Source organism: Lipophrys pholis, assembly GCF_963383615.2.
Source record: "Lipophrys pholis genome assembly, chromosome: 4".
Classification (NCBI taxonomy): Eukaryota; Metazoa; Chordata; class Actinopteri; order Blenniiformes; family Blenniidae; genus Lipophrys; species Lipophrys pholis.
Genome location: NC_137637.1, coordinates 16,182,679 through 16,198,832, shown reverse-complemented (window position 1 = coordinate 16,198,832; position 16,154 = coordinate 16,182,679). Strand labels below are relative to the sequence as shown.

Below are 16,154 nucleotides of genomic sequence, written 5' to 3'. Positions count from 1 at the left end.
ACAAACAAACAAACAAACAAATGTTTCGGGAAAAGTCCGTTCTCAGGATTAGGGAAACCTATGAGAATTGGCAGAATTTTCCTAAATTTTTTTGAAGCTGAAATAAAGATAGAGATTCCATCCATCCATCCATCCATCCATCCATCCATCCATCCATCCATCTTCTATAAATGCCAAAGGGATGGTAGAGTCGGTCAAGATTATTTTTCTGGGCTGACTGCTTGTCTTTGCCCCTTTAAATTTGTCATTGTGAGTTTGATTGGCTCTAGAGATAAAAGGAAAGAAGCGCAAATAAAAACAAACAAAAAAAGGTTTGTCAGCAGTTTGAAACATGAAAATGAAATATACTTTTTTTTTTTTTTGCATGATTGCCAAGTCTGAAGTTTAAATACTCAGGCACACCACAATTGTGGTGAACATGTACCACTGGTGAACCTAGTGGTTCTCGCTGTGAGGTGAGAGCGCTAACCACTGCGCCACTGTGCAGCCAAATCAAACTATCACTTGTTTGCAATTCAGAAATTTGACTGTATCACTGGTATCTAGGGATTAAAGTTCCTAACCATTCCCATGCACAGGTCATTGACATATATGTAAGTATGACAATTCTCAGTTCTGTTCTAGACCTTGTGTCATCTATGCTTGTTTACTTCTGGCATGGAACAAATCAGACTGCGATATAACCTCAGCAGTAATGTTTTATTGGACGCTGATACAATATAAGACAAGTAGCTGTACACATATAAAGTGACCATTTATTCGTTTCAAACCTCCTAATACCGCTGGTGAGAGTTCTGTATGAGAGTCTCTGTATGGCTTGGAGAGTTTAATATTCTGGTGTTTGTTTGTTTTTTGGACAGGCATAGCTCTGAGTGCCCTCCCCATGTACCTGGGAGAAATATCTCCAAGACACATCAGAGGCTCCATTGGCCAGTTCAACTCCATCCTGATTTGCTTGGGGGTGTTCACAGGACAAGTGCTGGGGCTGCCTGAGCTGCTGGGTCAGGTCAGAGCAATATGAGCTTTTAAACTTTTATAATATGGATGTTTCTTTTTTTATTCAACACATAGTAGCTCCCCAGTAGGATCTTGTTTTGGGCTACTTGCACTCTAAAAGCATTTTTTATAATAAGAGAAGTCTTGAAACTCCAATTGGGACATAAATGGGAAGAGTAAAAGGCTGAAGAGTGAGAGAAAGTTTTCACTTGATTGTTTGTGAAAGAGATTTATTGACCTTGCTTGTGAAAGAAAACATTTTGAATGGCTTTCAACGCAGCAGAGAAGTACTCTGCAAGTGCAGGTCATTTTACCAACCTCCCAGGATTATACTAATGCACTTAATCCATTAGTTGAATAATTACATATATGTTGCCATGGGGACACTTTGCTGTTGAAAATATGCAAAAACATTCGCACATAGATTTGAAAAATATTTTGACAAAACAAACATGGGAAAAGCGTTATTATTCTATGATTGAAGATGTGTTTTGACACAGATGGCTAGAAAATATTGCCAAGAGAAGTTCACAAACCAAAGACCGCCGACACTTTCACTCGGTCCAGGGTAAGGCTGATGAAGGATTCAAACCCGAGGCTACACGGATTCCTCTCATTCATTCAGGCACCGACCGTGTCAAGTTGAAATAAACCCTGGATATGTAACTGCAGGCAGTCTTTTTTGACAGTTCAATCTCAGAACAAAAAAGCAAACAAAATGTCTTTCAGAACTGTTTTGAACACACATTGATAAAAACAGACCCTGGAGCACAAGGTTTTACATCATTAAAAATGAATGAATAAATAAGTAAACAAACAAAGTAATTTATAAATTAAATAAATATAACAACTGCACAGGTATTATAATCAACTATATAATAAGCTTTAAGCAATTTTTTTTTAAAAAGGCAGTTGTTTGACTAAGAGGTGAAAAAACGCGAAGGAATTGCTTGGATGAATCCTAACGAGACCAAACAACAACCCCTCGCCAAGGACCATGCAGATTGATCACAGAAGCTTTGTAGATGTACAAAATTCTCATTATAAATACAGTGTATTCAAGTCATGCTGCTGTTTTGTGGTGGAAGGGCCCTGTTTTATAAGTGAGCCACTATGGAATTAGAGGCTGTTTATCTGTGATAAGAGTTATTTAAGATCTCCAAATCTAAAGCAGATTAATTCTTTTACATGTGTGACCCGAGAGTATACGAAGTGACTACGGTCCAAATCTTCTGAAATAGGTAAACTTATGTCATTGTGTTTTGTTTTGGAGACAGCAAGGTATGACTTGTTTGTTCTATGTCATGCAGGTGAGGCATTATCTCATCTCGATTTCTAGAATCCCTGAATCCTCTCCCAGCGAAGGAAAAGGTTTGCATGAGGACACGTTGCCGTCCCAACACAGCCATTTATCTTCTTTTACATAGTCAGTGTTTATAGGAGAGCTTTCTAAGGAAGGAAAAAAAATATTTACTACCCCTACTTAGCTGATAATCCATTCTAATATACTTGTTTGCTTATCAATAATTTAACTTACCCGTCTCATTTTATTTAGTTAATAGCAGCAGAGAAGTGCAGATTCACAAATAGTGCCACGTCAGCAGGGTCCCTTAACACTGCAAGAGCAGCTGGTAAAACGTATGACCACTGTGCACAGCTGTAGCTATTTATACAGCGTGCATAATTGATACATCAACCATCAAACTAATTATCTGCATGTCTCATTAACAACTAGAAAGAAAGTTTGTTGTGCTTTGTCATTCCAAGAGAGATGCTACAAAGTACTCTTGAATGAATGGCAGAAGCAAAACAAATAATACAGGGGAAAAATACAAAATGAATACTCGTTAAAGTTCTTCAACAAAATATAAATTTAATTTGTGAACACATGCTTACATGTTACCAAAAAAAGCCCAGTCATGGATACTCACTGACCTTAACATTAAGTGAAACCATCTAGAACTACTGTACCTTTATATGTGGTAGCATGTAGATTCAACCAGGGGCGAGAAACATTAATGTTGTTTAATAGTGGTATGCAATTGGCACATAGGGGCTGAGGATTTGCTGTGACTCCTCTGTCATGATGAAGAAACCAATCTGAGATGATTGAAAGTGTTATATTGTCCTGCCAGACGATAAAAAGATAAATATAGTCAGGTCATGTTGTCACATAGTTAAAGTATTGTATTCTTTAAACCAGATGACTAAGTGCAGCTTCACTTTGAACTATTATGAATGACATATATGATCATGAGATTGCAGTTATCTTCTTTCAGGGATCCAGTGTTTTTTTGAAAGTGTGTGATTGTTTTTGCACAATATCACAATTTTTACAGTGATTATTCTAAATTAATGTAATATAGACAGTCATCTCTAATGCAGAAACACACTACAGATGTTGTTTTCTTTCTTTAGCAGTGCAGCAGCTCAGGAGCTCCTCATCCATGTTAATTCATCTTTGCAGATCTGCCCTATTGAAGGGTTCAATAGGCATTAACTGCTGGTTGCATTTGCAAAATAGCCATTATGTTCACTCCCCAGTAACCCCTGGCTTGCTCCCACTGGACGCCGCCATCAGTTCCCCTTAAGAAACACTCTTTCAGGGTCTTGCTTACAGGGATGATAGACCTAATACTGATGTGTGCGAAGAGGTCAATCTGAGATCCATTGGCAGCATGTTCGGGCCAGCCACTCACAATCTCACTGTGAAGTTCACAACTGTCCTCAGCTTCTCCTTCAGTTCCTGACATAATCGAGTTGGATCGAGGCCATGCTCACCTCTCACTGGTGTCCTTGTGTAAAAGCAACATCTTGCCACCCCCTTGGATTTTATAACCTAATTTCCCAATCTTGGAGTCATTGTGCGTTCATACAGTCTCGATTTCACTTGCATGTCAGAACTGAAACAATTGTAGTAATTAATCGTTTGAATTAGTTTATTTTTTCAGGTGGACATCCTTCCACAACCACACAATCAGTCAGATTAAATTAAAACAGCTGCACTGTGGAGCAGTGGTTAGTACCATCACCTCACTGATTCAAGTCTGACTTTGGAACTTTCTTTTTGTATGTTCTCCTTGCGCATGCCGATATTTCCTCCCACGGTCGGAAAACATGTAGTCAAGGTTCATTGGTCTTTCTAAATTAGCCCCTCGCTATAAATCTCTGATACTGTTGAATTGTCCAGAATGTACTCCGCCTTCGCTCTCAGTTTGTAGCCGTCGTTGACTCCTGCTCCACACAAACATGAGGTGGATAGCAATACTGAGGATGGATAGAATGGCACATACACTCACACGACAGCTGCCAATCAAGGTGTTCAACCTCTATTGGAACTGATTGGAGTCAGCACTTTCACATAGACAGGACAATATGGCTGATTGAACCATGCGATTGTAAGGCCACCCACTCACAGCAGGAAGTAACTTTACATTAGCTATTGCAAAGCATGCCTCCTTGTATCTCATCAATATGCTCTGCCCCTCAGCAAGCTGCTACCAGTAAGAAGCAGTGTAAAGGAAGAAGAGAGAGATAGAAAGAGGCAGGCATGCACTCCGTTGGCTTCCTATTACTAATGAGCCTTGGCTAATGTGTCTGCGACCACTTTGTCCGAACTTTCAAGCATAGAGTTAGAAAGATGCACTCTCTGTTCACGTCAACATTCAGCAACAACTGCCAGTGAGTAAAGTGTAAGAGAAACAGAATCTCCTCATAGTTCATCTAACCTGCTTAACCTAAATAAGTTCTCTCCTCGTCTTAATGCTTTATAGACCGGCAACCAATGGGTGACCAAAAATCAGCAAACCTCTACTGGAACAAAAATATGAAGTCCTGCTACTTCCCCTAGTGTTTCAACCTAAAATGTATAGATTTTGATGTGACATTAAGTCATAGATTAGCAAGAAATGCTCCAAAACTAGGACTTTACATTAGCCAGTAGAACTAATGATATGTTGTAGATGAGTGACACACCTCCCAAACTCTGCAGCTTCAGTACTGCAAATAGATTCAATTTGACTCTGACATTCAAGCTTGAGCTCATACTGAAGTAAAAAGTTCCAATTCCAGTCACTCTCAATAATTAACTCCCTCACTCACTTGACTCAGCTGACCACACTTTGCTCATCAGTAATGTTTCCATCAGCCAATTCAGTAATAAACTCATATCTTTGCCCTTCACAGTGTGTCCTGAGTTCAAATTAGGCATCAGCAGGAATTCTCAGTCACACCTTGTTTACCCAAGAGGAAATGTTATCCACTTTACGTCTTTCCCACCTTATTACCCACTGCATGCAAATCCTGCTGCTCTGACTTTGCCTGCTGCTAAAGCTTTTTCTGTCACACGTCCAATCCTCACCTATACACTTATTTATTTATTTGCTCAATTTCCAGTTAATCTTCTAGGACTGAAAACAAACAGTGGCTTAAGGCGCATGTGCTTAGAAAGCCAAAGCAAGTCTTGCAATGTGAACTGAAACTCCACAATACATTATGCTCTGCATCTTCAGATTACTAATGAGTTTTGACACTTTAATAAAAAAATATATGGTGGCATACATTTCCCCTTGTATTTCATTCATTAGATTCACAGCACATTATCATATATTTTGTCGCTGGTGCTTTTTTTTCTTTTTCTTTTTAAATGCAACGGTATTATGATTCTAATGCATCATAAAAAAAATACTAAATTGCTTCAATTTATTGTGATTAAAACACAACAAATACTGATTTTTAAATTGTGGATCAGACAAAAATATAACTCTAAAAGACCCTACACCAGTGGTTGGCAACTGGTGGCCCACAGGATGAAACTGGCCCACCAGATGATTTTGAAAATCTGAGGCATCTGTTTCACCGAAACAATAATTGACTTGTCACCACTGCTCCCGTTCTGTCCGGGACGCACAGCCATTAAATCTCATTTCCACCATTCCACAGGTTGAAACTCTGTCCCTCCCAGTGATGTCATAGAATGAACAAATCGTTCAAAACCTGCGTAGCTAGTTCGCTGGTGGCTAAGCTAGGTTAGCTTAGGCTACATTCACACTGCAGCCAAATGCCACACAATTCCGATTTTCTGCTAACAAGTGACCCATATCTGATCTGTTTTGTGACAGTGTGAATGTTGCAGTTCTGATTTTTGCACAGCAGAACCAGACCTCCATCATATTGGGCATCAAATCAGATACATATCTGATATCTTTCAATGTGAGTGGTCAAGTCGCATGTATGCCATTTCCTCGTCATTGACGTGAGATGGAGGTAAGTGTCTTGTCTTGAGAGTCGCGAAGAGAGACACTGTCAGATGTATTCAAACGTCTTCCTTGACATCCTGCAATTGTGGATGAACTCTGTGTCAGTGAATCTCATTGAATCATAATCCCCCCACTCCTGGCTCCGACTCCGCATCCACTCATCCCTCTGTGCAGAGGTAACAGCCGCTGCTCCACAAAAGGCCATTGTTTAAAGCTGTGCTCTCTTTTTTTCTCAATCTCCTTCTTCTGTCCTTTGTCATTTTTTCTAGATATTGTCACTCCTATTGCACAACCACTTAAAAATGGACATACACTCGCTGACCTGTGGAGCATCATTATTTACTTTGTGAACAGCGTACTCGGTGTGATATCAATGCTTCTGTGCATGCAGGATACTCTGGGACCGGTAAACATTCATAATGCAGTCTGGTGGAGATCGCATTTAAAATGTAGTGTGAACGATCACGCAGAGAAATCAGATCCAGCAACAAATCTGAATTGAGAATCAAGACCTGCAGTGTGAACATGGCCTAAAGTAGCTTAGTCACCAGCTGTTAGCTTAGCATTATACGGAGTCCTCATATAACTTTCTAGTCATTCAAGTGTAAATTATGGAGATCTGTCATCGACAGTCCTGCCACAGTTACCCTGAAAAAGTAATCTGATTACTGATTACTAGTTGCTGATTTAAAAAGTAACTGAGCTACTTTACTGATTACTTTTTTAAAAGTAACTAAGTTAGATTACAAGTAACCTTTGACCTTCATTCTTTGTTGTATTTATATCCAACTCATGGTTTTATTATCAGATTTTTTACTATTACTGTTATTTATTTACCCGGTGATGTAGTTGTGGTTTGTTGTTGCACTATTTATCTATTTATTTATTTGCACTACCTGCTCTATGCGACCTTTCCCAGGGGGACAAATAAAGTCTCTGATTGATTGATTGATGGATTGATTGAAAAAAGGGGGGGGGGGGCTGATTGGATTGTTAAGGTTTATTGATGACGTGAGTTTGTTCCCATTCTTTTGTGTTACCTGAACGCATCGTTAGAGCGAGTTGGCCTGTGATTGGCTGAGAGTGGAGAAATGGGCGGGTCAGGTAAGCTGCGCGCTACATGCATGCACTGCACTGTCTGTGTTAGTTTGGAGGAGAATGGAGGAGCGGCTGGGTTCTGTTTAATAATATAACGGCTTTGCAGACAAGAAACTCAAGAAACCCACAATAGTAACGCACAGTGACTTGGATAAGTGACTTTAATCTGATTACTGGTTCAGAAATAGTAACGCTTGAGATTACTCATTACTGAAAAAAAGTGGTCATAACAGAGTAACGCGTTACCGGCATCACTGGTCATAGATATTGTTTAGTCTTTAACCTGTACAATGCACCAAAACTCTTCACTGAACTATTACAAAGTGGATCTTCAATGCAGCTCTGTTTCAGCCATGTTATTCATCTGTGACAAATGAGTCATTCTGGTCAAGCACATACTAAACTTTCTGTTTAAAATAAAAAAACCAAAACATCTGAGGATTTGTGCAACAAACAAGGTAAAATAAATCCGTTTGTTCTCTTGCCAATGCACTTGTGAATGACATCCCTGTGACTCATCTATACACCAACTATACATCAAACAGCCTTTTCAGCTCACTTATTGAGGAAGAACATGTGCAACAATATAGCAGCTAGATTTATCTGGTTAACTCGCATATGGGAACACACTTCAAACCCCTCAGTAGCCAGACGGGATTTACATTTGTTTAAGGTTAGCTCATCCTTTGTGCTAAATCGTATATGAAAACTGCACATTTCTGCAATACATTGCAACTCAACAATGTCGATATGAGAGTGGCAAACACGCCAGTGAATTCTGGATGAAGTAACGATTTACATAATTCCTATGGACTCAAGCCCATTCTGTATTAAAGCGTGAGCATTGTCATTAATCTGTTTTCTGTCACCGTCTTTGCCACAGTTGTCCTTAGGATATAATTCATTCTATGACATGTTTTTGGCTTTGGATGAAATATGAATGCTACCTTGAAGCCGGTTTACTTTGATCGGATGTTTCAATTTAGAGAAAGTGCTTTTTTTTTTTTTTTTAACCCATATGGACTGTCACTAAAATCATTGCAAATTTTCCCGTTTCCTTTTATTGAGTGAACAAAGAAGAATTCTTTGCTACTTTTTCATTCTAAAGACTTAATATTAATCCTTGTTATTCATTTTGAGTTTTAAGTCTGGATTTGAAATAACGGAGCAACTCAGTGTTGTGGAGATTGGAGAGGCGGGACTCTCGGGCGTGTGTGTGCATTCAGCCGTTCTTTCCGTGATGCGAACAGAGGCAACACTGAGGTGAAAAGCATAGGCAGACCCGAGACTACTGCATGGGTGTTTATAGTGGTTGGAAGGAGGTCTGAGAGTTACAACCAATAAGTTTAAGCATGTAGTCTTCCCATGTTTCTACACTATCACTTTGCATGTGACTTGCGAATTGGCTCAACGGCGCCACCTGCAAAATTAGAAAAAGGTAGCCCCAGAATCCCCTTTCACTGAGAGCTAGGAAAACCGGCACACATACAGTATATAACGGGCCAAGAGAAACAAAAAAAACTGTCTTACAGCCATACTGAAACTCAACAGGAAGTCAGATATTTGGAGGAAAATGTCAGATTTTGGTGAATTTTTCCTCAAATTTAATAATTTTCTAGAGTGAGATAATCCCAGGGCCAAAACTCCAATCTACTTCAACTTGGGCTCTTTTGATAGAAAAGGGTTTGAAGAGCAAAAGCTATCAAAATGTCTCGCAAAGGTTTTAGAACGTGGCCGTGACCTCGCCACAAAGTTTTTTGTTTCGCCATGAAAGAGGAAGTGCAGTGTAAATCGGCCTGAAATTTGCCACATTGCATCAGAGACCGTCCCTGATCACAACCATATGAAGATTACGGCCATCGGCTATAGTGCCACCTGCTGGACACAGGAAGTGCGTGTGAATACCTTGGAATGTTTGAGAGCGACCTAGACCGAGATGGTATAGCCAATTTTTCTGAAAATTGGTGAGGCGATAGAAAAGGGATTGATGAGCAAAAGATATCAAAATCACTCAAAAAAGTATGGGGGTGTGGCCACAACCACGTCACAAAGTTTAATGTTCGCCATGAAACAAAGTGCAGTATAAACAGCTTGAATGCGGTCAGATCGGCCTCAAAGTTGAAACAGTGAAATTTCACACGTTGCATCACAGTCCGGTCCTCATCACAAGAAGCTCAGTCATAGCTCCACGTGAGGGTGTAGACAGGCCCACGCCACAGACTTTAATATTCGCCATCAAAACAGGAAGTATACTGTAAATAACCTCAACATTGGCCGCTCTCATTCAAACTTTGCACGTTGCATTAGAGTCCAGATCTGATCAGAGCCAGATGACAATAACATCCATCGGGCATAGCGCCACCTCCTGGAAACAGGAGGTGAGGTGTACTAGCCCATTCTGGCTGAAACTTTAGACATTGCATGAGATTCTACATTTGATCACACAGTATTAACACAGTCACAACAATCGAGCATAGCACCACCTGCTGAAAAGAGGTAGTGAGGTGGACATGGCTGACACCTTACACATTGAATGAGAGTCCACATCTGATCACAGTCATAAGATGTTTACATTGATCGGTCACAGTGCCACCTGGGGAGACATGCACAAACCTTTGTCATGCGACACATTCCGGCGAGCATGGGTATGTGAGGATGCATTCAACGCTGCTTGCAGCTTTTATTATTGAATTGAATTGAATTATTTTTGTTTTTATTTTTATTTAAAAAAACATTTTTTCAACCCGGACAAACGTGTCTTTGAGGGCCTTAGCATACATAAGTTACATATGTGATTTGTGAGATGGCTGAATGCCGCCTCCAACAAAATTGGACATAGGTTGCCCCAGAATCCCCAGAGAGCTATGAAAAGTGACACACTAATGTAACAGGCCAAGACAGATTAAAAGAAAATGGTCTTACGGCCTTACCGAAAACTCTACAGGAATTCCGCAATTTTGATATATAAATTTAATTTTCTTGAGAGAACTAGTCCAAGGGGATAATTCCAAATGACCTGAAAATTGGCGTGGCGATAGAATAGAGATTGGTGAGCAAAGCGTATCAAAATGGCCTCAAAATATCTGAGGGCGTGGCCAAAAATGGATGCTTCACCACGAAACAGTGAGTGTAGTGTAAAAACAGAAAGTGACGTGTAAAAGGCCTTAACGTTGCTTGGTCGGCGTCAAACTTGACAAATTGCATGAGAGACTGACCCTCATCACAGCCATTCGGCGTTTGAGGTGGTGGCAGGGGTCACGCTCGCCATGAAACAGGAAGTACGAAGTAAATAGCCTGAACATGATCCGCCTCAAACATGACACATTGCATCAGAGCCCGGCCCTGGCTGGCTGAACTTTACATGTTGCATGAAAGTCCACATCTGATCTCAGCCTTAAGACGGTCACATCGATTGGGCATAGCGCCACCTGCAGGTACCAGAAAGTGCAGAGATGCGCACAAAACCTCGACATGCAACACATTCTGACGTGCATGGGTGTACCAGGACCCGTTCAATGCTGCATACAGCTTTTGTTCTGTCATTTTAACCCGCAGATCACCTTTATGAATATCAAATGGGTTTCTCTGTTTTCACACAGCAGCTGTAGTGTATTCTCTGACACCCTCTCCCTGTCATTTCAGTAGAACATCATACACTTACAGTATGTGATATACATGACGGCATAAAGCCACCGCGGTCTGTGCTGACCTTTTGGCTAGAAGAGTCAAACAGGCTTTCTCTCTGTGGGTGGGTTAGTTAATGGGGGCTGTTTGAAGACGCCACTTGTTGTGGGGTGAAAAATAATGATACGCTCTGACAAATGACAATTAATCAAACCTTCATGCTTACCCACTGACCTTTTCCCCGGAGAGAGCCATGCTTATAGATGAGGGTTACAGAAGAAGAGGCTCTCAGCCTGTCTGAGCTGCCATGAGATACTGAGACCATCAGCATGCTTGAAACGTAGACAAGGTTAGAGGAAGGCCTTAATGAGCCCTTCTCTGTATTCTGCATTCTCCCTCATACCTATTTGTGATTTCACGGGTTTGTATAAATGAGCAAAACTGATGTAGGGATAACGCGTGTGTGTGGATGGTTATTTGGGTCAAGGGGTAGAGTGCAAATTTGTCATTGGGTTTATTCATTTATTCAGTTTTGGATGAGTGTTCGATAACCTAGCCACATTCTTTACTATTACATATATTTATTTATTCATTCATCCATTTTTCATTGCATCTACCCACCCATACTCTTTCTATGCTCATCTTTACCAGTATTCGTAGTTGTAATAATACTGATAATACAATCTGTTCAAACAATTAAATGTCATGATATCATGCTCTAGTCTAAGTGGTACTTATTCAGTGTGTAAAATATGGGTCTCCTTCATTCATGTAATGCAGTGTTGTCTCATCCTGATCCTGGAGGGTCTCCATCTTGCATGTTTTAGACACCTCCCTGCTTTAACTCACCTGAATCTAATGTTCATCTCATCATCAAGCTTGGAAAAAAAATACCACTGAGGAGCACCTTACTGCAATCAGGTGTGTTTCAACTGGGAGATATCTGAAACATGCAGGATGGTGGCACTCCAGCACCAGGATTGGACACCCCTGATGTGATGGAACGATACACAAGGCAGTACTTTGATATCACCTCCATGGATTGCGCCTATGTCTACTTTCTGTTGAAATGTGAAGTGAAATTCCAGCTTCTGGCTTCTTTAATATTTTAAGGACATCACACTCACTGTTGCAGCCAAACCATCAATTCTGTGCTCTGACGAACCATCAAGAGGACAGGCTGCCACAGAAGGTGACATTGATCATGAACAGCTTTAGGCTCAGGGATGATGGCTTTTCCACTGATCCTGGCAGATGTCCTCTTCTACAGTATTCCAAAGACCGCCACTCTGCTTACGTGAGAAGTTTACCAACCCGTCCCCATATTTTGTTCCAATTCAGTGTGGAAGTGTTCTGCTATTTCTCATGGTTTTACAGGAGGGGAGTGTGAGGCATTTTCTCAATTACTTCTATCTTAAGTAGCCAAGGATTACAGAACAATTCTGTGTATATCTGATCATCTCAGGCTTTTCCCCGTGGAATGCATACCGATATCCTGCAAATGTCACCCCACCTAACATGCCTCATAGTTATAATCTTAACACCTGCTGTGCAAAGACTTGCAAAGAACTTTTTTAAGGTTAAACCTAGAAAAAGAACTCCCAACCGATGAATTCTCTGGTAAGGTTGGTAATTAAGCCGGACCTAACACTGATGGCAATAGATTGGATAATTGGGCACTTCACTTGACATGTTCGTTTTGCTCCTTCTGAGGAGTTACCTGTTCCAGCCCTGTATAATCCACCTGCACATTTCATAAAACAGGATGGGGATGCTTCAGCAGCGGCTACTAACACATTCTCCTCTTAAATCCAGACTACAAAGACATGTTTCCCCCGCTGCAGTGTGCTGCCTCTGGCCTCTGCTTCGGGAATGAAGTCAGTGAAAAAAAAAAAACACGTCTCTTGAAATACAACAATAAACCATTTATCTGCTTTGTTTACTGAAAGCAACTGTCACCCAAACTCAAATCGAGGCATTCACGGCTTTGAGTTTATCAAACGTAATCATGGGAGCAACAGATCTGATAAAAACAGCCATATTGCAGGCGTTGAGTTCATAATATTGAATGCCCTGTTGTGACACTGATGGGTTCTCATTTGTTTTGCCTGAGGCTTTACAAACTCTGAATTTTTTTTTAAGCCTGATCTTAAAACCCAAGACTTTGTTAGCTTCGGATAAACAGAATTATATGGGTAAATCATTGAGTAACACGTGATGTTCCTGAAGTGAATGCCACTGTCGTTGGTTTTTCGGTTTACAGTGGAATGAACATGTTTGAGGGAGGAAAGGGATGATATTATTTTCAATCAAAGGACACTTTGAATTTCAATAGCAGGTAAAGCCTTGGCACATTATTAATGATAGTGTTCCATTTGTTACTGAACATCATTCAGTTCAGCAAAAGAAATAATTAAAATAGCAGATGGAGAATAAATCTACTTTCTGCAATACACATTACATAATCTATAAAAGATGAAGTGCATGAATACCGTGGGCACTGAAGGAAATGAGCAAATTCAAAATAAGTGAGGAGAAGGGAATCAAGCAGGGTCATCATACATTGAAAAATACTTGTTACGCTGCTCGAACAGAATCCATGCCTTTACATTTAAAGTGAGGACCCTCAGCTACTAATACATCTTTCCGGAAAATTACACTGGCCCAAAAACATTCCTGTGAGGCATTTATAGTACACACCACAGCAATGAATTCCTGCAGAACCAATTCCTCATCAGTCAGAGTGGGCTGTGAAAGACATAATCTAGTCAGCCGTTCTCATCTCCTGCTGGGATAAGATGATCCACAGCTCAGGCTCAGTGAGGCCTCTGGCTTGTGCCGCATGCTTACAGTTGCACATCCCTCCCACATTTAGAGCAAAGGCTCACTGACAGGTTGGACTGTAACCATCCTCCTTTATCACTGAGAAAATGTCATGTAAATACATTTTTAGACACCAAGAAATGTTCTTAAGCCCTCTGCGACTGTGCTTGACTAAATTGTTCTCTATTTCGCTCTCTCCTGAATGTTCACTGACTTTCATTCACTTCATTCAGCAAGATCTTTGTTTAAGAAAAAAAAGGCTTATGAAATGCACATAGAAATGCGTGTATCTCCAAAAGTCATGAGGACAAAGGCCTTCATACTCATCCTTTTCTCCAGATTGTGACCATATTCTGCAAACACTGGGATTCATCTGACTGTATTTGATGAAGACATTAAAGGGTTTACTGAACTCACCATGAAGTACATCTTTCCTCCAAACCACGTCATCTTCGCTCATGCAATCAGCCCAGGGCTGTGCGGCAGTGTAGTGATTAGTGCACTCCCTCTCTTTGATTCTGGGCCAGAGCCTTTCAGATTACAGTTAGCATGTTCTCCCTGTGCATTCATTATAAGAAATCATGCTGGTTGACCTCACTGGTGACTGTAACGTGGCTGTAGTGCATGTCTATGCATGTATGAGTGTCATCTTATATTAGCTGTGTGACTGGCTAACAAACTCCATGTATTCTACCTTTGTCCAGACTGAGCATTGAGTTCCTGCTCCCCGCAACCTACAAAGAAAAGAAAAAAACCCCACATCAAAAACAGATTGAACACTCAGTTTTCACAGCTGTAAATGTGATGCTTTAACTGTTCAGTCCACTGAGCTCATCCCCAGTATTTTCTCTCAGCTTCAGTTGTTTTTTGTACAAACATTGTCAGCAATAGTTTCCCAGTTAAGCCAGTGATCCTGATCTTGATGAGTTTCCCACTGGATATAAAGCTATAGTTATGCATCAGTAGCAGTTCCCTGCTGCTTGTCAGAAGACTTTATTTTAGAGGTTTAAATTTGTGCAGCTCACACTTTGGAACAATTTTCTCCACACTGTGGGATACGATAGCTTCTGCCCAAATAGTACATCGTGCCAATATAACATCTTACTGAACAAAGTCTGTGGGGTCTATTCACTTGCATGAGAAAAGGATGTATTTAACAGCTCCGTCCATAATAAAATCAAAGTTGACCTTATTGTATGAAAATGTAATGCCTCCCTCCACTTAAAGAAGTTAGATAACTGAAAATCCACCAAAGAGTTGTGTTGAGTGGTGACTTTTTCTGTCCAAAAGGCACGTCGTTCCAAATCTCTATATGACAGCAAACACCCTCTTCCCAACATTTCCTCCATCAGAGATGATATATGCAGTTATGGGGGACTTTGCATCTTGTCCTCTTTCATCCAAGTGATGCCTGCAGTCAGAGTACATTTGTGTTTTTGTCTGTGTTCAGTGTCTGAATGCCAGTCATTGACACAGGCTGGTATTTACTCCAGTTTACAGATCATCTTGTTCAAAGAAGCGATGTCCACACAGTTTGGTGGACATTTTTCGAGAGCAAATAGAAAGTGGAAAAGGTTCAGTAAACTAGTATTTCTGTGGAAATTTGGACATTTGTCTGTGAAAAGCTGACAGCTTGTATTTTACAGGCGCTTCCTGTCCTTCATCAGTCCAGTTTTAAAAATACCATGTTGAATGCCACCATACATCTGACAGACATTGATATATATCTACTCTTTGAAGCGTTTTGTGGGGAAATAACATTGTTATGGACCAATGACCCCATGAGTGCACTTTATAATATAAAACGATCTATCTCCTGTATCAGTCTGAAGATTTTTTTTTATCTAACATTCCTCTGTATTCGTTTTCTATTCTGCTAATGGTTGAAGTTTGCCAGCAATTTCTTTACATGCATGACCTTTAAAAAGCCTAATATTGACTTTAAAACGAGTTTGCACTGAACTTCAGCAGCAGAGATCCCTGGGCCTATAAAGACATTTCACAAATGCCCTAAGAAGTTTGAAGAAATGCATTATTTAAAGGTCATAACCCCTCTACCTTGTACCGCTCACGTGAATAGATATGCACTGTTTTCTCAAAGCAGATCAGCATTATCTACACACAATCAGAGGCATTGCACATTGTTAGTATTTCTTCACACGAGGCGTTGATAGAGTTCTCCTGTTGGTGTTTGGACTGCAGGAATCAAGATGGAACTACCTGTTTACTTTCTTGGCGTTCCCAGCGATCCTGCAGCTGTGTGTGCTGCCTTTCCTCCCCGAGAGTCCTCGCTTCCTGCTGATGGAGAGGAGGGATGAAGTCGCAGCAAAGCGAGGTAAAGCAAACACCACACGA

The 16,154-nt window shown here is 40.6% G+C and overlaps 1 protein-coding gene across 1 annotated transcript in view; it reads left to right on the top strand.

Moving 5' to 3' along the window:
• Positions 1-16,154, top strand: part of slc2a9l2 (solute carrier family 2 member 9, like 2) — a 114,453-nt gene that overhangs the window by 29,923 nt on the left and 68,376 nt on the right. Inside the window, exons 6-7 of the mRNA XM_080461840.1 lie at positions 861-1,006; positions 16,002-16,134. Of these exons, the coding sequence (XP_080317966.1) occupies positions 861-1,006; positions 16,002-16,134 (279 nt within the window). The remainder of the gene's footprint in view (positions 1-860; positions 1,007-16,001; positions 16,135-16,154) is intronic.